This window comes from Brassica napus, chromosome C5 (assembly GCF_020379485.1).
Source record: "Brassica napus cultivar Da-Ae chromosome C5, Da-Ae, whole genome shotgun sequence".
NCBI lineage: Eukaryota > Viridiplantae > Streptophyta > Magnoliopsida > Brassicales > Brassicaceae > Brassica > Brassica napus.
This window is the reverse complement of record NC_063448.1, coordinates 27,836,478-27,862,359: the sequence shown is the minus strand read 5'-3', so window position 1 is coordinate 27,862,359 and position 25,882 is coordinate 27,836,478. Positions and strand designations below refer to the sequence as shown.

General features: G+C 32.9%; 1 protein-coding gene, 1 long non-coding RNA gene and 1 other non-coding gene across 3 annotated transcripts; 1 reads left to right on the top strand and 2 right to left on the bottom strand.

Annotated features, from left to right (window-relative positions):
* Positions 1 to 6,734: 6,734 nt before the first annotated feature.
* LOC106351573 lies at positions 6,735 to 12,164 on the top strand. The gene is made up of 2 exons (XR_007324152.1): positions 6,735 to 8,091; positions 8,158 to 12,164. It is a non-coding gene; the product is annotated as an uncharacterized LOC106351573 (long non-coding RNA).
* A 6,895-nt stretch (positions 12,165 to 19,059) lies between these two features.
* LOC111207126 (outer mitochondrial transmembrane helix translocase-like) lies at positions 19,060 to 20,031 on the bottom strand. The gene is made up of 3 exons (XM_022704800.2): positions 19,846 to 20,031; positions 19,449 to 19,744; positions 19,060 to 19,357 (listed from the first exon to the last, which is right to left on the bottom strand). The coding sequence occupies exons 1-2, from the start codon at positions 19,898 to 19,900 to the stop codon at positions 19,533 to 19,535; spliced, it is 267 nt and encodes an 88-aa protein (XP_022560521.1). The 5' UTR covers positions 19,901 to 20,031; the 3' UTR covers positions 19,060 to 19,357; positions 19,449 to 19,532.
* Positions 20,032 to 23,448: 3,417 nt separating this feature from the next.
* LOC125588060 lies at positions 23,449 to 23,555 on the bottom strand. Its single transcript, XR_007324456.1, has one exon. It is a non-coding gene; the product is annotated as a small nucleolar RNA R71 (small nucleolar RNA).
* Positions 23,556 to 25,882: the final 2,327 nt, after the last annotated feature.

The following is a 25,882-nucleotide window of genomic DNA, read 5'->3' as shown; positions in this document are numbered from 1 at the left end:
TATATATCTCCCTTTTAAGAATTGATATAAGCATCCTTAGTAATAAACTTATTTGATTGTCATATAATCTCTTAGACCATTGGATTTCTTATCCATAGCATTATTTTCACACAAAAGATCATATCTTGGTCTATTTGGACTCCTTGTCCAAATTTCCTTTTATAGACAATCTTCTAAACCTTCACATTATGCATATTTATACATACGAGTTATTATTTTGCTTCTTGTGAAAGTTATAAGTATGATTATCCCTCTTGTCATAAGAAATAACATCTTTCAATCATGAAAGAGATCAATAAATTTTCAATATCATGGTACTTCATGACCAATTCTTTTTCTTTCTTTTATATGCTCAATATACTCACGCGGTAATGTTCTCTAGACCTAGCACTTACTGCTTCTACCAGTCCAAATCCTTATGAGGTTTACTGCTTTTTACAGTTTATATTCTTTTGAATCTTTCACATAAATTTCATTGTTCCAGTGGTTCTCAGTTCTTTTTCTTTGTTGCCAGACTAAAGAAACTTGAAAGTTGATGCTTCCACCACATGATGTGTTTCTTATAGCAATTTCAGGTCTTTGTGAGAAGTCTTGCGCAACTACTCTTTTGCATCTCATAACTTTTCATCATCTCATTCATTCTTTCACATAATGACTTATTTATGTGCCACTGGTTTTACACCATTAGGTGTATGGACTACTTGTCAAAATACTCTCTCTTTCCAAGAGATTTAATCCCGCATCTATTGCTTATTTTCATCTTGGCCAATCATTTCTTTGTGTACACTTTTCAATAGATGGTTTATGATCCTCATTCTCATCAACTGCTACATTGCATGCATAAATATTTAACGACGTCGATTTGATATTGGTTCCATATTGTACAAGACATGACATATCTATTTGAGATTTCTTTATTCTCAGGTACCTGAATTTCTTTCATGTCATGTTTTCTATCTCTTCTTGAGATTCTTAATATTTCATTCCTCGATTCTGCCATTCTCATTCATGGTCCTTTTTTCGAGGATTATTATATTTGGAACCGATAGGTCTATCATGCTTCAGGTGATCTTTAGACTCATTAACAGTTTGAAATTGTCCTTCTGGGACATCTATATTAACTGGAGCATTTACAGCTGGTACTTGTGACTTAATGACTTTCTTAGGGTCAGTTAACGAGTCTGGCAACTCATATGTTAATCTTTGTAATAGAATTATCTCTATACATTCATTTTGGACTTCTATTCGCGCTCTTTAGTCTGAGGATCAATGATAATTCATTTCAACACGTTAATTCTCCAGCTGATTATTTTTCTTCCCCTAATGTTGGATAAACTAACTTTGAGTCTTTAAATAAATCTTGTAAAATCTTTTAGATTTTATCATCAGTGGAGATTATATCCAACATATTCATAACCTCCTTTGAGGTCCCATCTTTTATTGATGTGGCGGAGCAACTACAACTTATCCAAATTTTCTAGATGGGGATCTTTGGTTTCTGACCCAAAACCAATTTGATGGGGAGAGTTCTTAATTACTCTTTGGCATTATGCGAATCAATGCTGCTGCATCTTACGTATAAACATTAGATACAATATGTTCATCATGTATCCTCACATGCATAAACTAATCATCAAAGGCTTGTGAATTCACCAGTATTACCAATTAGTCTCGCAAACATTAGGTTGCGGATCTATGACAAGGATACATGCGACCTTCTTGTCGGCGCATTAATTATAAACATATGGTGGATGAACAGTCCACCAGTGGGTGATCAAGCCCACAACATCTCCTTGTATAAATAGACTCCAAATCTTTTGATTGGTGAAAACCGTATTCTTATATTTTCTTATAAGCAAGCAGCATATAGAAGATCATTCGTAAGAATCTTTTGGTTCTTCAATGAATGTCTATATGATTATCTTTCGCATTATTAATAAACCGGGATGGCATAACCGGCTTGCCAAACATTACACGTTCAGTAAACTTCTGGTTTACTATTACATTTATCTCCATTTTTTTAATCATTGTGTAATACAATACAATAGTGCATTGGGTAATACTTGTGATTGAAAGTATTCAACATTTCCATTTACTTATTGTCTCAACATTGTTAGATGTAAAATCCCTTGGTTTTATTTTATAAATGACTCCTCAAGTCCATTTTCAGTATGAACATACTTCTGGGTGTTCCACTTACTAGGGATGTGAGATTCTCTAATTCTCCCCCTCGAGATGATAACACTACATTTTTGTCAATCTCGGATAGAATCTCAACTGAAAATCAACAACATACCCAACTTAAGGTCATGTGTTATATCTTAGATCCTTTTGATCTTTGAGACTTGGGAAAGTATAAGTTTCGTTCCCATAGGCATACATGTATCTGCTCTTCTAGAGCTTCCAATAATCTTGATACTACAAGACATTGTACTCACAATAATTTTCTTTCATCTTTAGATTGTTAAATCATATCATTTCTTCTTATTACCATCTTTATTTTATCAACTTCAAGTGAGAGTATGAGTTTTAAAAAGAAACTCTTTGGATCTTGACCTTACATTAATAGCTCATTGTTTTTCCGAGTCTCAAGGACACAAGATACAAGTATAAACTTCTTTAATCTCTTTTGTCTGTTGGACAATATTACTTGTTTGAATATGTATTCTCATCTTTGCATCATTAAAAGTTTCTTCGAGAAATTTTACTTTTAAGCTTAACATCCAACATAGTTGAAATATAATTATAAACTCAAGGTTTTGTAATCTTTAGATGCAAAATAAATAATGAACTTAGGTAATCGCATTCAGGTGATCGATCATACCTTTGGATTGTTTTCCAAAATTTATAGATTTTTTAAGATCAAGCTTTAAGCTTAAAACTCTCATATATATATATAATGGTAACGAAATATAATAATGAAGTATTTCAAATTATAGAGATATAGATTCTCATAAAAATTGTATTATATATTAGGAAGTAAATAATACTCCTATAATAATCATTATATGTACTAGTTTCCTATACTATTTAACAAAGTTTTAATTCAATCAATCAGTTTACTAATACTACATGTATCAGAATTTTATTAACCTTGTATTTAAAAGTATGACAAATAAAAATTTACTTATCTTAATAAGGAGAAGGGCAACGGAGATCGGAGATCCAACCATATTTTTTTTAGCTGTTTATAATCTCGTATTATATCATCTCCTTTATAATAAGTAGATAACCCTGAAATACTATAAACTTGCTCATATAAATATGGCTATTATGTTAGTACACATCAATATTTCTACAAGAAATCAAATTTTATTAGAAATCTATATAATAATAAGAAAGTTCAGAATACAAATCATGACAGTATAAAATCAAAGCGTTATATAAACGAATCAATATCAATAATATAAAATTATTCATGCCATGAATTTAAAATATTAATCCAAGATGCTTAATTAACCGAGAAAAGCAACTAACATCAAATCAAACAATAAACTATTAGGAAGTATACGACCTATTCACTAAGCTGATGTCCCTTATCAATTTTAGTTATCTGTTAAGTTCAACACGATTATAAATCGTTTTCCAGCTTCCATGTTATAACAAGCGATATAAGAACAATAGACTTTGACCAAATCAACGAATGGCAAACCAAATAATAACCAATGAATATTGGTTGATATTCTCTAAACTATTATATTGCAACTTATGAATATGTGGTCTTACAAACAAATCAAATCAAACAAATTAAATATATACATACATGTCGATTGACTTTAACAAGCGAAGTGGGATATAATTTATGACATGATAGTAAGTATAATACAAACATCATCACAGTTACCATAGCAAATAAATAAGGGATAGTATTACTTATCTCGAAGGTGTTAGGAGACAGAGATCTCGATCAGTAATAATGAGATAGATTGGAGACGGTCAATGTAGAATGGGAATAGAGAATCATGAGTTACTCGTCGTCACAATTACGTTGATTTCATGTGGCCAGAGATAATAAAATCGGACGATAGGTTACGACGAGTACGTCTGGGGTTTTTGCCTAAACGGCTAGGGTTTCATGTATTTAGGTTTTGCTCAGGGTTACGGTTTCGTACTGATAACTTGTTTTGAATAGAGAGAAAGAGAGAATTGGTTGTTCTTATTCATAACATAATGTGCCCTTTATATATAGGGAATTACAAGAAGTATAAACCGTCATAGATAAATGGAAAGATTACAAATCCTAAACAAATAAGGAAAAGGAAATCCTAATCATACAAGGAAAAGGAAAACCATGAGAAAAGGAAAAGTCTAAACCGCCTTTGGTTATGGCATTCACTTAAACGGTTCATAACATTTTTAGCCACTTGTCTATAGTTCTTAGAATTATTAGAGAAATAAATGAGTCCATCAAATTATATAATAAGCTTTTTATTAGACCATAAATTTCGGTATTTTGAATTATTAAAAATGACTATAAACTATATATATATATATATATTCTATATTTGTAATATAAAAATAAATAAAGTTATCACTTTTTCAAAAATAAAAGTGAAATTAAAATAATAATAATATATCGTAACTGTAAGAAAAAAGAACAATTAGATGCAAAACCTAATCTTATTATTAATTTACCATTTCAGTTTCATGATACTTTATTTGCAACAGGATGATGTCAGCCCACATGAGTTGCCACGCCAATGAATATGGTAAAAAAAAAAAGATTGTTAAGAAAATTTATAAAGTATATTAACCGATACAAATAAGAAAATATGACTTTTTGTATATTTTTTTACTATAATGAAATTCCAAAATTGTAATAGTTTATAACTTGACAGTAAACTAATAACATCACAAATAAATAATGCAACTTATGCAACTATTTACAAATTTCCCACTTAAACGCATGCACTAACAAATGAGTGTTGCATTTGAGTATTATCAATAATGAACTGAAAAAAAAAGAATATACACCGAAGTTATAGGCAATTCTTTTATGAGTTCTTCTGGCCATGCATGACAAACCAATTATTAATGAAGCAGAATGTGGAAAATAAATAAGAAACAATGAAAACTGAGTAAATAGACATTGTAATTAACTGCAGGATAAACATTGGGAGAATTTTTACCGAAATCAGAGACGGAAGAAGTTGGAATAATAAATAATCTGAGAAGAGAGGAAAGAAATCGACAAGTGGATTGTTTGTCTGTCAAAATAAAAGAAATCGCAATTCACTCCATCTCCTCTCACAAATTCGTAATTATTCAAAAATATATTGGATTGCAGAGACATTAAAAAATTAATAGTTTGAGAGCTTTCAAAATTTATGATTCGATAACGCAAAGAATTTTGCACAAAACACAATTTATAGAGTTGAAAAGACATAAGTGAAAAATATGCAACTTTCTAAGCCAAAAGTGGTAACAAAGTAAAAACTATAAAATATGGTTATAAAACACACGAAATAAATAGAATCGAAAAACATAAATTAAAAAGAAATTCAATTTTTTATTGGCGGTTGATAAAACAGTTATAAACGAAAAGTACCATAAACAGTTATGAACAAAGATGGTATAGTAAACTGTCATAAGCAAAATTATATTAAAAAAAGACATATCATAGGAACTAATTGAGATTAAAAAATGAAGGTATGTATAAACAAAAAGGTGCCATGAACGATAATGAACAAAAATATATAATAAAAAATTATGAGTAAAAAATGAAAACAGTTTTAAATGAAAATGTATTATAAACAGTTATTAACGAAGACGTATATCAACTGTATAATGAAAACGCATATTCGTAGGAATTTATTGAGATAAAAAAAGAAAGTAGTTATAAAAGAAAAAGTGTCATTAATGGTTATGAACAAAAATATATAGTGAAAAGACATACCCGTTCGAATTAATTGGGTTTGCTATTATTAATAGATTTATTTTTTATTTTTTTTGCTATCTAAATATTTATTAATGATCAAGGTGTACAATGATTTAGATGAATGAGGGACAAGTATGGAACATACTCCATTCTTGATCACATAAGATAATAGTCCTTGCTAGTTTATCAGCAGCTTTATAACTTTGATATTATTGCAAACGTTTTAAGAATATGATTTACATTTTAATGTTATATTTTATGTAACTCTATAATCTCATTGTTTATGTTTTTGTTCCACATCTTATTATGTAAAGAACACTTTTCTCTTCTTCTCATTCGGTCACCTCATCAAATAAGGAAAGGAGGGCTTGACACGTGGCAAGTTGAGATTGATGGGTTACTAATGGGCTTCATTATATTTAGATCATAGTGTTTGGAATTAGAATTTTGGGTAATGAGTTATAAATGTGTTTACTGCAGTCCAAATGCATATTTTTCTCCAAAACAATTTATACAAAACCTAGAGAGTGGATGCAGTACAACAGTTTCCGTTTAATCAACCGCCAATAAAAATCCAGTTGTATTATCGGTAACGAATAATTCCGATCAAAATTGGTTGGAAGCCAACGTCTTTCGCTACGTGATTGGACTTACTCTCCCCGTGAATGTATTTGGGCATCGTTACAGAAATCAACTTGATTCATGCATCTTCATTAATGCTCACATTAACATTGGTTCCCACTTTTCACACGATCCCACATCCAATGAATCCCCCATTCATTCCTTTTTGTGAGTCTTCCACTATGAATATGAATTTTTTATTCCTTGGAATCAAATGTTCATTCCTCCTAATAAAACACAGAGAGAGAGAGAGAGAGAGAGAGAGAGAGAGAGAGAGAGAGAGAGAGAGAGAGAGAGAGAGAGGAGATGAGCTTCAACTCGAATCCGGCGGAGCAAGAGCATCAACAAAGAGCACCTAAAACTCATATTGTGTATTATTTTCTAAAAACATTTTTGTCCATCAACTTTTGATCTTTTCATTATAAATTTACTCATAAACGTGTAATATAATTATTATATAAATATGATACACATTGTATCATTTCAATATTGCGACTAATATGGCTTCTTCCAACAATAACGACTGGTCTTTGATGATTATCTGCAACAATTTTTTGCTTTTGTAACAATTTGTTTTTCGGAAATTATGTTTGTTATCTTTTCATATATATATATATATATATATATTCTATATTTGTATTATAAAAATAATTAAAGTTATCACTTTTTCAAAAATAAAATAATAATAATATATCGTAACAGTAAGAAAAAAGAATAATTAGATGCAAAACTTAATCTTATTATTAATTTACCATTTCAGTTTCCTGATACTTTATTTGCAACGGAATGATGTCAGCCCACATGAGTTACCACGCCAATGAATATGGTAAAAAAAAAGATTGTTAAGAAAATTTATAAAGTATATTAACCGATACAAATAAAAAATATGACTTTTTGTATATTTTTTTACTATAATGAAATTTCAAAATTGTAATAGTTTATAACTTGACAGTAAACTAATAAGACCATCTCCAACCCAATTCTATTTCTATCTCTATATTTTTCCCCTAAAATAGAGAAACTCTATTATAGAGGTGAAAATGCTCCAATGTATGCCTTTATAATAGAGTTCTTCTATTCTTGAGGAAAATATAGTGGAAATTTACTTTTTGCCTCTATATTTAGAGGTGGAAATAACATATCTCTATATTTAGAGGTGAAAATAACATATCTCTATATTTTCCCCTATAATTAGAATAACTCTATTATAGAGGCATACGTTGGAGCATTTTCACATTTATAATAGAGATTTCTATTTTAGAGGAAAATATAGAGGTGTACATTGGAGATGCTCTAACATCTTTATATATAAAGTACACTTTTCTTATCTCCCAGCGTGTCCACGTTGACATCCACGTCGACATCCACGTCATCAATTCGGTCGACGTCGTGGCGACACGTGTCCCATAGCTTAAAACTATGTGTTTCATTAAGTATTTAGCGACATTTATTGGGCTTCTTCTAAAGATTTTTTTCCATCGTTCGAGCGATGGGGTTTGATGAAATCGACGAGTTTAATCCGTTCGGAGGGTTTCTGCGCCGGTTGAGATTTTTCTTCATCGGTCGAAATGCTTCCTCTTCTTTATAAAGATGTGAGTTCCCATCTGTGAATTTCATTAGTTCATTCCCCTAAATCATTTTCTTTCCAAAAATTATAGAGATTGGAATGGCAAACGTTTCTCAACTACACTCCAATTTGAAAGCCGGCTCCACCGTCGAAGTTCTTCTCCTGGCATTTTGGGAGACTGGCAATGTAAAGAAAGGCTGCTAGCTTCTGGATCTCACAACTCTCATGAAGAAGCCAAGAGCAGATAACTAAAGGTCTCACAACTCTCATGAAGGAGCTCATGTCTTTACTTTTCTGTTTACCTTTTTGTTTTTTTTTTGTGGTCAGCTTTTAATGTTTCTTTTAAGAATCCCAGAAAATTGTAATTTTCTCTCCTTTTTGCCAAATTAAATCTGCTGATCGTCTTCTTTTAGATGCTCCAAATTGGTCAATGCTTTGAGGACATTCCTTTGTATTCTCTGTTAGATACATGTATGGATATTGTTAGTTGGATCTGAGTTTCTTAGTAAAATGAGAATTCACTTTCATAAAGTGATTAACAATAGTTAATTCTTACTTTGTTTAGTTTAGTTCTACAGATAGTGCAAATTTATGTTTGCTTATTCCTCAGCGCAACGTCCAGAACACACTTTTATTATGATCAGGAAACTCAAGCCAGCAAGAACTTTCTTAAAGTGTAAGAAAGTCTAACTTCATCCTAATATTTTATTAACTTTCTTACAACTATTGTTTTATCCCCTCTAGGCTAGGTTGGTCTTGGTCTGGCTCAATGTCTTCGTTTACCCACCTCAGGTACGTAATTTACTTATTGGTACTGCAATCGTGGATTCATTTTTGGCTCATCTAAAATTTATCGTTCAAGTCTTCCTCTACGTGTCTATACCTGCAGACTTTTGAGTTCCTTTGCAAAGCCAAATTCAGTGAAATTGAGACAATCAATGGATGGTGCTCCTTCTCCTGTTCTAAGTGCTATCAAAAGCTACAGCATGGTTTCACATCTTTTACATGTTCAAGATGTAATGATGACAATGCTATTGGGGTAATGTATTCTCACAGTAATTGCAGAGATTGTTTTCTCATCTAATGTGTATTGTCTCAACCTAGGTTTTACTAACATCTTTTAACCATGTCATTGTAAAGGATTGTCTACAGTATTGTCATCATTACATCTTTAAGATATAGTATGGGCTTAGATAAATAAAGCCAACGGGTCAAACCAAAGTATTGTATAAACCTGTCACCACCTTCAAATACTAACCTTCCCAACTCTTGACTATTTGGACTAAAAGTGGAGAATCACTAACTCAAAGAAGTATTAGGTTGCTTAATCACACATCTGAGTGTTTACATGGCCTCTACCTGTAAAACAAAACTGAATCCGAAACACGCCACCTACATTTCAAATCAATAACAAGCACCAAACTACGCACAAGGAATCTAAGCATAAGAAGAACTTATTCAAACTAATCATGATTCATGAATAACGACCAAAACAAAATAACAATAAAATCATACCACCAAACAAATCTTACAGCTAAAGATCACAATTAAATTATGCAAACCAACTTAACAAAACATCAAATAATTTACATGTAATGAAGATATAAATTATTTACTCTGAAAAATAAAGAATAATGAAGATTACTTTAACTTTAATTGAAAAAAATGATTATTATAAAAAACAATATGATCTCATAATTCTATTAATTACAAATCGCTTTCGATATACAATGTTTTATAATGTTTCATAAAATTAATTAGAAACAATGAAAACTGAGTAAATTGACATTGTAATTAACTGCAGGATAAAAACTGAGTAAATAGACATTGTAATTAACTGCAGGATAAAAATTGGAAGAATTTTTACCGAAATCAGAGACGGAAGAAGTTGGAATAATAAATAATCTGAGAAGAGAGGAAAGAAATTGACAAGTGGATTATTTGTCGGTCAAAATAAAAGAAATCGCAATTCACTCTATCTCCTCTCACAAATTCGTAATTATTCAAAAATATATTGGATTGCAGAGACATTAAAAATTAATAGTTTGAGAGCTTTCAAAATTTATGATTCGATAACGCAAAGAATTTTGTACAAAACACAATTTATAGAGTTGAAAAGACATACGTGGAAAAGATGCAACTTTCTAAGCCAAAAGTGGTAACAAAGTAAAAACTATAAAATATGGTTATAAACACACGAAATAAATATAATCGAAAAACATAAATTAAAAAGAAATTCAATTTTTTATTGGCGGTTGATAAAACAGTTATAAACGAAAAATACCATAAACAGTTATGAACAAAGATGGTATAGTAAACTGTCATAAGCAAAATTATATTTAAAAAAAAAAGACATATCATAGGAACTAATTGAGATTAAAAAATGAAAGTAGGTCTAAACAAAAAGGTTCCATGAACGATAATGAACAAAAATATATAATAAAAAATTATGAGTAAAAAATGAAAACAGTTATAAATGAAAAGGTATTATAAACAGTTATTAACGAAGATGTATATCAACTGTATAATGAAAATGCATATTCGTAGGAATTTATTGAGATAAAAAAATGAAAGTAGTTATAAACGAAAAAGTGTCATTAATGGTTATGAACAAAAATATGTAGTGAAAAGACATACCCGTTCGAATTAATTGGGTTTGCTATTATTAATAGATTTTTTTTTTTTTTTGCATTCTAAATATTTATTAATGATCAAGGTGTACAATGATTTAGATGAATGAGGGAAAAGTATGGAACATACTCCATTTTTGATCACATAAGATAATAGTCCTTGCTAGTTTATCAACAGCTTTATAACTTTGATGTTATTGCAAACGTTTTAAGAATATGATTTACATTTTAATGTTATATTTTATGTAACTCTATAATCTCATTGTTTATGTTTTTGTTCCACATCTTATTATGTAAAGAACACTTTTCTCTTCTTCTCCTACGGTCACCTCATCAAATAAGGAAAAGATGGCTTCACACGTGGCAAGTTGAGAGTGATGGGTTACTAATGGGCTTCATTATATTTAGATCATAGTGTTTGGAATTAGAATTTTGGGTAATGAGATTATAAATGTGTTTACTGCAGTCCAAATTCATTTTTTTCTCCAAAACAATGTATACGAAACCTAGAAAGTGGATGCAGTACAACAGTTTCCGTTTAATCAACCGCCAAAAAAAATCTAGCTGTTTTATCGGTAACGAATAATTCCGATCAAGATTGGTTGGAAGCCAACGTCTTTCGCTACGTGATTGGACTTCCTCCCCCCGTGAGTGTATTTGGGCATCGTTACAGAAATCAACTTGATTCATACATCTTCATTAATGCTCACATTAACATCGGTTCCCACTTTTCACACGATCGCACATCCAATGAAATCCCTCATTCATTCCTTTTTTAGAATCTTCCACTATGAATATGAATTTTTTCTTCCTAAGAATCAGAAGTTCATTCCTCCTAATAAAACACACAAAAAGAGAGAGAGAGAGATAGATAGAGGAGATGAGCTTCAACTCGAATCCGGCAGAGCAAGAGCATCAACAAAGAGCAACATGTGAGCTTTATTCGTTAATTGCCGGTTCAGATTTTCCCACGGCTAGATTACATGGCGGAGTATCTACAGGGAACGCCTTGCTGTCATCATCTCTTGACGATTGGCTGGAGCACTTTCATCGTGAGATCAGCAATGAAGATGAGATGGTGTAGTGGTATGCGTTTCAAAATGGCGTTTGAAACAGTGGATTCAAAAAAGAATCAGTTGGTTCATGGTTACTGTCCCGCCGTTTAAGTCGCTGATCCAATCCATTGGCCTGATTCTTTATCGCGTCTCCTTCAGGTCAGCCACCCAAAACAAAAGTCTCTTCCTTTATCAAAACCCGTGTTTGCAAACGCTGAAACGTTGCCGTTTAGGTAAACCTTTTGATTTCCCTTTTGATGGAACCAATATAGGCATGATATGTTCTGATTCTTTTTCAAACTGCTATGATACCCATGTTTCTTACTCACAAAATTGCATGACATATATCATAATGACATTAGAAAAGCTGTAGAAGACGGGTTAATATATACACTGAGCTGCGTCTTCATATTCTCAGATCCTATGCTACGACTGAACTAGAATCACTAAAAGCTAAAGAAATATTCCAATGTAGATATTGGGTATTTTCTTTTTCAACTTTATTTTCTTGACCAACCGGATGATAAATGTATGGTTCATAACTATTTATTTACAATATAAACAATGAGATCTGAAAAAAATATACTTAAAATAGTGTTAAATCTTTTTCTAAGACAAGGCCTTAACGTAATTTAAAAGTTTCTTGCATCTGAATGGACGAATATGCATTGCTCCCTCAAGCTTTCACTTTCTTCGTATGCCTCGCTATTCCATTTCTACCACTGACTTACTGAAACCACCTTCGCAACGCCTCTATTAACATAGATATCATCTAACATAGCCTCTCCTTATCTCCTTTAAGACAGATCTCCTTTACTTCATTTTTTTCGTTTGGGCAAACATTTGTTTAAGTCATCTTCCAAGAATAATAGCAACCAATACATAATCAAAAGAAACACCAATCCTAATTTTTAAAATAAACGTAAGGGGGGGCTACTGAACTTAGGATGTAAAAACTACTGAGGCTCAACATATTACACCAACATTATACGCCGAGAACCATTTCTAATGTCCGAAGCTTCGAATCAGTTAGTACTTAGCATGTAATTTTATTTGGGATGGGCAGCCTTGCAGTTACGGATACATAGACAACGAAATACAATAAATCACCAATTATAACAAATTTGTTACACGAAACTTAGTGATTGGAGATAGTAATTTTTGGGAGATGCAACCGCAGAGGTGTGATAGCTGGATTTGGAAGAGCTTGTGTAATCTAAGGTATATTGCGCGGCCTATGTTAATTAGTGAGGTGGGGAATGGCTCTGCTGCGAGTTTTTGGCATGATAATTGGACTTCTCTAGGCCCTTTGATTGATCTAACATGACCTAGAGGGCCAGGGGTCACCGGATTAAATGTGGATGCGGTAGTAGCAGAAGCAATTATAGATGGTACTTGGTGGTTGAGGAGGAGCCGTAGCAGGAATAGACTTATTTCATTGATCCGAGAGTGCCTACCAGATGCAGCTCCTATTTGTTCCTCTGAAGCGAATGATATCTATTTGTGGAAGCCAGGGAACAGAGTTGCTTCGAGCTCTTTCTCCACTGCGGACACTTGGGCAGAATTGCATCCTCAAGGGGAGGCTGTGTTCTGGCATAGACAAGTTTGGTTTCAAGGGAGGATACCAAAACACGCTTTTATAACTTGGGCGATTGCGCGAAATAGACTGGGTACAAGAGACAGAATGAGGAGTTGGGGATTGCAGGTGCCTGCAACTTGCATTCTATGCAATGTGGCAGATGAGACAAGACAACACCTGTTCTTTGATTGTAGTTTCAGCTTGGAAGTATGGGCGTTTTTCTGTTCAAGATTGAATATAAATCCCCCCGCCTTGTTTGAAGATGCTCTGAGATAGCTTATGAATCCTTCGCCTGATGAGTTTGTGAAGCTGATCATTAAGCTAGTGTTTCAAGCATCCTTATATTATATTTGGAAGGAAAGGAATTCCCGAATCCATAATCAGAGTTTTCGACCGGCTCAGGCTGTGATCCATGAGATGAAGCAAATCATTCAAGCACGTCTAGATCCCTTGTCAAGAGTTCACACCTCTAGAAGGACAGACATAACTTTGCTTGGTACCTGGCTGGGATTATTCTAGGAGCAGCAGGTCTGAAAATTTGTGAGTTTTGCACAGTAATAGCAGTGAGGAGCGTTTCAAGATAAGAAGCATTGAAGGTGAGTGAAAGAGTTGAGCTATTCTTGGTTAGTAGTTTTTTTTGCATCGCTCCTGTACAGGTAGGCTTTTTATAAGTTTCCCGGTTGTGGGCAACTTTGGTGATAAGTTTGTAGTTTTCCTAAGTTCTAAATAAATAAAAGGTCAGTAAAAAATGAAAAAAAAAAAAACTTAGTGAATAACATGTCTAATAAACACGTGAGAGCCTAACTAATAATTGACTCAATGAACCCAAAACACGTGCAGCCTATTGAATTTTTTTTAGTAATTAGTCCTCTTTACAAAATACTAATTTACAAAAATTACTTTGATATTATATAACATCGTATATGTATTCTATTCCTTAATGAAAAGGCCACAATGTCAAATTACTTGATAACTAAATTTTGACCCGCACTACCGTGCGAACTTTATACTAACATATTTTATGTTATGCAATAAAATATATCGATAGATTAATATAATTTGGTGTTATATATTATCTAATTTTATAATAATATTTATGTGGCGTATAACACTATTACTATAAAATTTATAATTTTTTTATTTTTGTAAACAAAATTTATTTTGAAAATATTATTATTTAACAATACTGATTTACATAATTTATGTTTTATTTCTAAATTTGAAATATATGTAGAAATCAAATTAAGTTTAATCTACATAGTAGATAATTTGGTATATAGTGATTAATTAAACCAATTTCTTATATTTGTTTAAATAATAAACCGAATTAGTTTTTACCTCAGAGAAATACACAAACGTTAATAACAGTAGACTGAAATCTTATATATATGATATTAATAAATATCAAATATTTCATCAATGAATGGATGTGTAAATTAATTGTATTACATGGTAAAATCATTTAAAAATATGGCTTTTAAGTTGTCTAAACTAATTGTATTACATGGTAAAATCATATAAAAGTATGACTTTTAAGTGGTCTAAATTGAAAAATTTTCATATGAAATAAGTCATAATTTATGTGCTAAATTGATAAAATATTTTTACTTTTAAATTAGAAATAGAAATAGAAATGAATATTTATTTTAAAAAACATCTTTAAAACATTTCTTAAATTTAATTTTGAAAATCAAATCAATTTAAAATTGTTATTATCATTAAAATATTATTATAAGTATTTTGTATAATTATTAATTTCTTTTTACAATCAAAACTAAATTAAAATTTAGTTTCTAATTATACTTTGTGATAATTAAAATTTTAATTAACTAATTTCAAAAATATATTTAAAAAAGATTCTAACAGATATTTGAAAGATTTTATTAGACATTTTTTTAAGATATTTATTAATATTTCAAATAAAAATAAAGATATTAAAAGATATTATAATTAAGTTATGCAAATTTAATAAATTTTCTAGGGACGGTCCAAATAAAAAAAATCACACATAAAAAAAGTCATGACTTCAGTTTTAATAGTATAAATTGGCACAGACTTGGGTGTGGCCGAAGTGTTTCTTATTAACTTTAAAACTATTCAAAACTAAAGCTCACAATATGTTTCTTTTAGATCATATATCTCAATCCTATGGAACAGATCTCCATTAGATCTCTATTTATATGAAAGTAATATATTTTCGAATTTGGTAAAATAAATTCATAATATGAAATAATCAAATTGAGAATCTTCTTTAAAATATGTTTTTTAAAAAAACAATTTCTCCAGTTTGAATACAATACGTATAAAATTTTATTTAGTATACTACAGAAAATATATTTCTCGGATAATTATATTTCTATGTTGTGTTTTCAAAAAATACTATACTTTAACATGTATTAATTATTTTAGTATATTGCAAAAAATTATAAGTAAATACATTGTTCAGTTAAAGTAATTTAGATCAATTATTTTAGTAGATTTTGTGCATAGAGCATCTATTATATTATTCTAGTTAATTTTATTAATATTTGATATTTTTGGATGTTATGGTATTAATTTTTTTGTTATTAACTTAAAATTTCAAAATATTATATTACTTTGATTTTCACAAAATAATTTATTTTTTCTCATGTTGCATTAAAAAATTTGTAATTTAGCATCTATAATTTATATTGTAAAATTGGAATATTATCAATTGAATTTGAAATATTTATTTTTAAAATTACATATTTGGTCAAGAGAAGTTTGAAAAACTATATGACTTTTGACTTTTTATTTTGTTACTAAACTAATCATTATTTGTTTAAAAAATTAAAAACTTTAGTAAGATTTGTTATATTTTCTCAACATATTTTTTTTATAAATAAAAATAAACACTAATTTTATAGTTAAAATTGATTTGTCATTAATATCTTTAATGAATTATTAAAATTTTAAAGTTTTCTAATGGCATATTTTGTAAATAACAAATAAACTAAATGTAAGTTATATACTATTATATTTTGTATATAATCATTTTTGGGAAATTGTCACTAATACCACTTTCCTAATACCACATTTCATCTATACCAACTTTACCATTAAAATTTTAATAGACAAAATACCATTGTACCCCTGAATAATTAAACTTAAATTACTCTCTTTCTCCCCCAATTCCAAATCTGAGACTTCCTCAGATTGATTTCGAATTCGACGGTGATCAAATCCGACGACGCTGACGAGTTCTCCGACGAAGTTGACAAACTCTACAAACTCAGGCGAACAAGACGATCTCTCACTTTCTCCTCCATTGAGAAATAATGACGGTGACGACGAGCCTTGATTCGCTTCTGGAGAAGCTCAAAGTGGAGGAGCTTTACCTTCCACCAAGCAGTAATTGGGAATCCTTACATTCTCAGAGCCGCCAATTTCCTCCTCCAACTCGTGTTTCTCCTCCGTCTTCTTCCTCTGTCTCTGTAAGTTCACCATTTACGCTTTTCATGTTTGTATGTGTGGAAACATGAGCTTTGCATTTCGCTTGAGTGGCTAGGATCGGAAACCTAATAGGGAATGATTTGGGGAAAAAGAAGTATCAATTTTATTGATTTGAGTTTAGTATTCGATGTACTGTATTGAGTTACGGCGAAATCGTTATCTTAGGGAAGATTACGATGTGATGTTCTTAGATTACTATTCTTAGTAATTAATTACAGAACAATGGAATATCTTTAGTGCTTGGATGAAAGACTTATATTGAGAGACTACTTCTACTTTTCGCCACATTCTCTGACAATTTTGTTGCTTTTTAATAGGAATCAAGCTTGGTAAGGTTGGCGTTGAATGCCCTGCAAGGTGTTGAGTCTTCTCTTATTAGCATACATAAGCTCTCTTCCATATTATGCTCGGAGCCAGCTGATAGGACAACCCACCAAATTCCGAGCTTGTGGCATCGGTTATCAAGCACTGACGCCTTGGGACAGATTCTTCGAAACATAGGCTGCTTTGGTTCTTTGGTCTTTCTTCTCCATAACTTCGTAGACCCATTTCACGAACTTCAAGTTGGAAGTTGAGGGACAGAGGGGAGCTGTAAAGTAGGTGAAAATGAAGAAGCCAATAACAAGAGCTACTATACTCTTGTTAATCAGGCTTTTGCTATTGCTGTGAGAAAGGTCCTAGAAGGCTATATATCTGATCTGGATACATTATGTGCATCTGCAGAACCGAGGCGTTCATCTAACATTGTGGTTTTGTAAACCCTTTATAAAGTCTTATAAACCATTATAAATATTTTAAAACCCTTATAAACAATGGTTTATAATATATTATAAGTTCTTATAAACCTTGTAAAATGATTTATATGAACTCTTATAAATGATTTTTGAATTTATAACAGATCTTATAAACTCTTATAAATATTTGTAAATGTTTTTATAAACTCTTATAAATATATTTATAGACTTTGAAATAATTTGTTCTCTTATTACTGATTTTTGAATTACTTTTTGCTGATTTCAAAAAATAGACTTATAATTTCCATCTAAGATTCTTTCCCGTATGTGTCCAATGTGGTTGGTTTACCTAACTTTCAGAATCAGAGTTTGAGCTTAACTACTTTCATCCTAATCTATATATTTTTTTTTTTAACACTAGGAAGTAAGTCGGCAGCAACTGTGAAATCAAATGAGCAACCAGCTGGCCCTGTTTCTTCTTCTTCTACAATAGCAACAACCACCAATGCTGAAAGCTCTTTGTCCACTCCTATAGTGAAGAGCTTAAGATGTATTCTCACCTCAAGCAGTTTACTTTCCTTGATCTCAAGTTGGCTATAAGAAATTTCAGACCCGAAAGTCTTCTCAGAGAAGGTGGCTTTGGTTGTGTCTTTAAAGGATGGGTGGAGGAGAACGGAACTGCTCCTGTTAAGCCTGGCACTGGCCTTACTGTCGCTGTCAAAACCTTGAATCTTGATAGCCTTCAGGGTCATAAAGAGTGGCTTGTATGATCCTTTATAAACACTTCTAAATTGATTTATAAACACTTCTAAATTGATTTACAAACCCTTATAAATTGTGTTATGAAGATTATTAAATTCTTATAATCTTTTGAATAAACCCTTATAAATAGATTTATAAACTCTTATAAATAGATTTATATTTCTCATATATTTGATCAACTCTTATAAATATGTCCTAAACCCATCGACACAAACGAAAAAGCTCTTATAAACCCTTATAAGATGATATAAATCATTACAAAATGATTTATGAATTATATAATTACACATACAATAATGATGCTTTTGGCTAGAAAATGATTTTGTAAGTAATTATAAATAATTTACAAACATTTATAGGCGAATTGTAAACATTATAAATACTTTCGTAAAGATTTACTTATAATTTTTGTAAGAATTTATAAATGATCTATAAACTCTTCTAACTGATTTATAAATTTATTTATAAACTATTATAAATTGTGTTATGAATATTACTAAATTCTTATAATATTTTGAATAAACCCTTATAATTAGATTTATAAACTCTTATAAATAGATTTATAAACCTTGCAAATTAATTTATAAACACTTATAAATAGCTTATAAGTTCTTGTAAATAATTTTATAAACACTTTTAAATAGTTTTATACACTTTTATAAATAGTTATATAAATATTTATATGTGTTTTATAAACTTTATAGATGGTTGATACAAGGTTTTATAAGCTCTTATAAAATTTATAAATGGTTTATAAACTCTTATAAATGATTTATATACAAAACTATTTCATATATCCATATGATTGGTTTTATAAACCTTTATAAACATACATGAATAGTTTTATCCTGAAAACCAGACTGAAGGTTAATGAACTGAGAGACCAGTAGCTTCGAGATTCCACTTATAGCTGCCTCCACCTCATCTGGTTCCCTTGACCCTCTCAACCCACAGTACTCGCCTGCTGCAACTTGCGTCTTCTTCGACGTAGCAAGAACTTTCTCCAAATCCAATCAAGAACTTTCTCCAAATCCAACTGTGAGAATGGCCTAGGTACCTGACAAACAAAATGATAGCAACTCACAACATCAACACTCTTGGAAATTTGGTGAATGCAACAGCATTGAACATTTTCATATGAAACTTACAGGACATGGTCTCCCTTTTCCCTCTTCCCCTAGGATTTCTCTGATAGGGAAGTAAGATGTTTTCTTGCAGAGCTCAAAGATGTCCTATCCGGTGTAGCCTTCGCATAGACGAGCTAAGTGATCGTAGTCAATATCGGGCTCCACCCTTTCTCCTTTCAGCGCCACTTTCAAAATCTCAGCTTTCTCCTTACGGCCAGGCATTCCAATCTCAAAGGCTTGAGGAAGACGCCTCAATATTGCTTCATCAAGCTCTGATGGTCTGTTGGTTGCAGCAAGTACCATCACCCTCACATTCGCTACAAAGCAACCATTATACTCATTTAAAAACTACTGTATCCAAGTAGAGCATGCTCTAGACTGCACTAGAGTGAGCTGAAAGGTGAAGGATTCAACTTACGATCAGTAGAAAACCCATCCCATAAAGCCATAAACTCAGTCTTCATGTTTGCCATGGCTTCGTGATCTGTTTGTACGGCAAGCTAAATACAACAGCAAATCAAATTAGAATCAATCTGAATCCAGTTAGCTAAACCTCATTCAGAAGAGGAGAAACTTGACCCGTTATCAATCAGGTTATCTCAAAACTCCAAATCATCACTCGTTTCTCGCATCGGTGATATTTCTCGCATCGGCTATCACCGGAGTTTCAGAAAACCAAAACAAAAACTGAAGAAGAAAAAGATATGATCGGAGAAATCTCTAACCGATTATGATCCAGCTACTTTTGATCCGACGGAGCACCGTAGTCCACCGACGAAGGAAAAGATCGATCGCATAAAGAGAAAGAGGAAGAAATCGATGATTGAGGAGAAGATAAGATAAAGGTAATATTGTCTTTTGCTCATTAATGAAAAGTGTATTTATGAAAATGTCTCCATACTAGTGGTATAATTGAATTGTGGTATGAAAGAAAGTGTAAAGATGAAATTTCCCCATCATTTTTAGATAATATTTATTTATTTTTGACGACAATAGCAAAAATAAAAAAAAGGAAAATTATCCTGTCGATTTGGAAAACTAAATCGGGACTATGCTATTAAATTTTGCATATAATATTTTTTAGATAATGTATTGTTATGAGTTATAAAACCAAATAAAAATATAATATATAGTTATAGATATAAAAGTTTAATATATGTTAATAAATTTCTATTTTGTATAAAAATATTACATCTTTTACAAATTTTAACCTGTTTTAACGGTGAATGAGTTTTTTTTAAAATGAAAACATTAGAAAAGAAGAATTTTATATGAATTTTATTTAATTCATATAATACTTCTTTTTAATATACTACTATAATTATGAAATATATAAAAATTAGCATATAATACTTCTATTTTCTAATAATTTAAATTAATTTTAATTTATAATAATATTATATTACTAATTATAAATAAATTAATGTATTATTTAATAAAAATATTTAAAAATTTTAGCATGATTTTGTTATATTTTCTCAATAAATTTGGTTATAACTATAATTTAAATTTATATTTAAAATAGATTATTGTTAATATCCTTATTGATTATTAGGATTTTCTAGAAATGTTATATATTTGATTGATTAATGTAAATAATCAAATATGTTATTTTAAGTAATTAATTGAATGATCTTACTACGACTTGTCAAAAGTAGAAAAAAATAGTGACTGTATTTTAATAACATAGATGTTTTGAATTTTGAACTTATTAATCTTATGTTATTTTTTTTACAGCAAACATTCACGGACTCATATAGACTCTGTAACCCATGGTGGTAACTCTGTATCCATGTGTACGACGAAAGACGGTTGTTTCCGAGCACTGCGTGCAAAGCTATCCACCCTTAGGTTCTCCGTCCTAGGTACATGATATCTTGCATATTTCCATTGTGTTATTCATTCACCCATGTGCATTTTGATCATATAGACTAGGATTTAGCCATGTTTAGGTTGTATTTTGCATGCATGAGTCTTTATTAGGTATTGGAGTACCAAATGGAGTTCTTCGGGACATTTGGGTGCGTTTGGAGCTCAAAAGAGGTGATTAAGGTGATCATTGGACGAGCAGTGCATGGGAGCGACCCTACCGGAGCGACACCATGAACTCGTTGTGCCCTACCTTTCAGAGCGACCTTACCAGAGCAACAACACGAGGTCGCTCGCCATTTACGCTTCGGAGCGACCTTACCAGAGCGAGACCCCGAGGTCGCTCGCCATTTACGCTTCGGAGCGACCTCCTAGAGCGACAAGGCGAAGTCGCTCCAGCTCCAGAGCGACCTCACCACAACGACACCCAGAGGTCGCTTGGGTTGTGTCAATTTGAGAGCGACGAACAAGCCGGGAGCGACGTCCCACAGTGACTACCTGAGGTCGCTCCCAGCACCCAGAGCGACCTCCCGGAGTGAGGCTGATTACACTTTCTAAACCTATGTTTAAGTACCTTTTGTAAGCCATTGGAGGCTGATTATCTTTTGATCTTAAGAAAACCACCAAAAACCTCTTGGAAAGTTCATTTCTTTGATTCAATTGATCATTTTTGTTATTGCAGTCCTGTTGTTTTCATATCGATTCTGTGTATTTCTCTACATGATTAATCTGAAATCCAATATGGGTTTAAGAGGAATCATGGAGATTAGTGAGTAATCACCTTTAGAATTCATGGGTTAGGGAGATTAAGGGTGATTATGTTAGAGCAAAGATGTTTTAGTGTAGATCATTCTTAGTCCTTGCTAGTAGAGTATTCATAATGCATCTTCTGAGTTGGCCTCTCAAAAGTTGATCTTTAGGCATTTTCCTCCCAAAAGATGTTTGATGAAATGCATGAGACAACTCTTCTAAGCTTTTAGCGTACTTTGCCAAAGACATTTGTTGTTAGAGGTGCTAAGATAGCCATTAGACTTGTTAGTAATGATTGCTTTCATATTATTCAACCAAAGACATTTGATGTTTGAAATGTGTTAGTAAATGAACATTCATCTAGACATAGAGCTTGTTTAGAACTGTGTCTAAGCTTAAGGTTGATAGTTTGATTGATCGTTTGCCATCCTTAGTTCGAAACTTGATCACCCAAGGTCTAATCCCTATGCCCATGAGTTCTCTTTTCCGTTAGTCAAGAAAGTTACTTCATTTATCGCTTTTATTATTCTGCAACTGCATTAGCATTAATCATTAGTTTAGAAATCTTTTAAATCACCGGTTGCACTTAGATTAAGTGAGTATTTGCATTATCAGTGCTTTGAAATCCCTTAGAATTGGTTCGATAATCTTTTATACTACATAATTTGTCTTAGGAGCCTTGAAAACTCCTAACATCAAATTGGCGCCGTTGCCAAATTCTGAGTAGATTTAAACATTGAGATTTAGTCACTTGCTTGAGGCTAAGTATTTTTTATTTTCTTCTTTTGTTACTGATTCTCCTTCTTCACCTCCCTTTCACTTTCAGGTGTATGAACTTGAGGAGCAGGGGTCCTTCAAACCTAGTTCCCAGAGTTGCAGACATCAGAGCTTTAGAGAGAGAGAGTGTGCTAGAAAGAGAAGAGAAGAAAAGCAACAGCCTCACTTGCAGAGATTGGATATTGATATGTGAGACCAACCTCACGATGATGCGAACGCCAATGGAGCCAACAACGTTCCACAACACCCACAGCGAGCAGCTCGACCCATTGGCACTTATGACCGCCCCAACATTCATGGTCATAGACTGGGAATCCGAGCACCGGCTGTGGCAGCTAACAACTTTGAGATCAAATCAGGACTCCTCAACGTCATCGAGAACAACAAGTATCATGGTTTGGCTCTAGAGGATCCATTTGATCACTTGGACAGGTTCGACATCTACTGTGGGTTGTCAAAAACCAATGGTGTGTCCGAGGATGCCTTAAAGCTCAAGCTATTCCCTTTCTCTTTGGGGGATAAGGCACGTCAGTGGGAGAAGTCTCTACCCAGCGACTCTATCACCACTTGGGATGAATGTAAGAAAGCATTTTTGGAGAAGTTCTTCTCTACTTCAAGAACTGCTAAGCTGAGAAATGAGATTTCCAGATTTTAACAGAAGAACTTGGAAGGATTCAGTGAAGCCTGGGGGAGATTCAAGGGCTACCAAGCTCAATGCCCACACCATGGTTTCTCTAAGGAAAGCTTGCTGAGCACATTCTACAGGGGTGCTCTTCCTAAGTACAGAGCCAGATTGGATACAGCTAGCAATGGGTTTTTCTTGGGAAGAACTGAGGAAGATGAAGAAGAGCTGGTTGACAATATGGTAAAGAGTGACGCAGTCTACAGTGGAGACCACGACAGAGGCAGTAGAACAGATGACAAACAGACGAGGAAGGAGTTAAAGGCTCTACAGGATAAGATAGACATACTCATTGCTGATAAATCCACCCAAGAGCAGCTGAAATTTGTTGGTAACCCAAACCAAGAGACACCACCTGTTGTCCATGAGGTCGAGGGTTTGGAAGGTCAAGAAGAACTGTGTTTCATTAACAACAATGGTAGCTGGTACAAAAAAGAGGCAAACTTTCAGTACAACAACTACCAACATAAATCATATTCCAACAACCAACATAGTGGTTATCAGCCTAGGAACAACCAGCAAGGCAGCTATCAGCCTCAGCAAAACTCTCCTCCTGGTTTCAACAACAAAGGACACCATTCTTCCCAACAACAAGCTAATCCTTCTACCTCTACTCCTCAAGAAAGCAGCACTGACACCCTACTAAAACAAATCTTGGAGTCTCAGACTAGAAGTGAGAAGCATGTTGGTTATGAGTTGAAGAACCTTCACTCAAAGATTGATGGGAGCTACAATGATCTCCACAACAAGTTCAAAGCTTTGGAGAACCAGTTTGCTGCCATGACCACTCACCAAAATCGCCAACAAGGTTCTTTACCTGGAAAATCTGAGCTAAACCCCTAAGAGACCATGAAAGCTATCACCCTAAGGAGTGGTAAGGAGTTACCTCATAGAGCTCTCACCAAGGATGCTGAGAAACAAGGTGAGGGGGTGGCCATCAACATAGATGATGAAGTGGTGTTGTTGATGAGAAGATCAATGATGAGATTTTGGAGAAGATTGTGGAAGCCAAAGGTAAAGGAAAGGTTGGGGAAGAGAAGAGAACAGTGAAAGATGGTGAAATTGTTCTTCCAGCAAGTGAGAATTCTTTTGTTCCTCTTCCCTATGAACCCAAACTTCCATTCCCTGGTAGATTCAAGAGGCAGCTGTTAGAGAAGTACAAAGCTCTATTTGAGAAGCAGATGAGTGAAGTTCAAGTCACAATGCCCGTTATTGATGCTTTCATGCTGATTCCTCAATATAGCAAGTTCTTGAAAGATGATGTAGCTGCAAAGAAGAAGGAGAAGGAGGGCATGATGATTCTCACTCATGAGTGCAGTGCCATCATCCAGAGGCTTGTTGTTCCAAAGAAGCTTGAAGATCCAGGATGCTTCACATTACCTTGTGCTCTTGGACCTATGGTATTTGAGAGATGTCTCTGCGATTTGGAAGCTAGTGTCAGCTTGATGCCTTTATCTGTTGCTAAGAAGCTTGGTTTCACTCAGTACAAGAAGTGTAAAATTTCTCTGGTATTGGCTGATCGTTCAGTGAAGTACCCTGTGGGTATCTTGGAGGACCTCCCCGTGATGGTTGGAAACTATGAGATCCCTACAGACTTTGTGGTGCTCGAGATGGGTGAGGAAGCTCAAGATCCCTTAATCCTTGGGAGGCCTTTCTTAGCTACAGCAGGAGCTATTGTTAATGTGAAAGCGGGCAAGATTGATCTCCACTTGGGTAAAAGGCACATTCTCCACTTTGACATCAACATTGAAGAGATGGACGCCCTTGCTGATGAGCTCCTTGAAGAGTTGTCACTAAATGACCCTTTACAGCATGCTTTGACGATAGAGAGAAAGGTTGAAGTGATTGAGAACCTGGAGAGTACTGCCTATGGGATGATGCTGGATTCACACAAAGGGTTTGTTAGTAAGGATCAGTATGAGGAGCTGCCATAACTGGTTCATCAAGAAGCCTCAGTTACTCAACAAGAGGACACCCAGCAAGATGACTGGAGCGAGCTTAAGGCGCCTAAAGTGGAGTTTAAACCTCTCTCCCATGGTGTAAGGTATGCATTCCTTGGTCCTAATGAAACTTATCATGTCATTGTGAGTAGTTAACTTACTGAAACTGAGCTATCTGAACTTTTGAAAACACTTAAAAGATTTAGAAAAGCAATAGGTTACTCACTTGATGACATCAAAGGAATATCACCCTCTTTGTGCATGCATAGGATACATCTTGAGGATGAATCAATGACTTCTATCGAGCATCAAAGAAGGTTAAATCCTAACCTGAAGGATGTTGTAAAGAAAGAGATTCTTAAACTCTTAGATGCTAGTGTTATTTACCCTATTTCAGATTATAAATGGGTATCTCATGTGCATGTTGTACTAAAGAA

What these genes read in the sequence shown, in the direction of transcription:
- LOC111207126 (XM_022704800.2), bottom strand. Translation starts at nt 19,900, where the DNA reads ATGGCAAACATGAAGACTGAGTTTATGGCTTTATGGGATGGGTTTTCT. An exon ending in GGATGGGTTTTCTACTGATC is followed by an intron (nt 19,745 to 19,845) that starts GTAAGTTGAATC and finishes GTTGCTTTGTAG; the next exon opens with CGAATGTGAGGGTGATGGTA.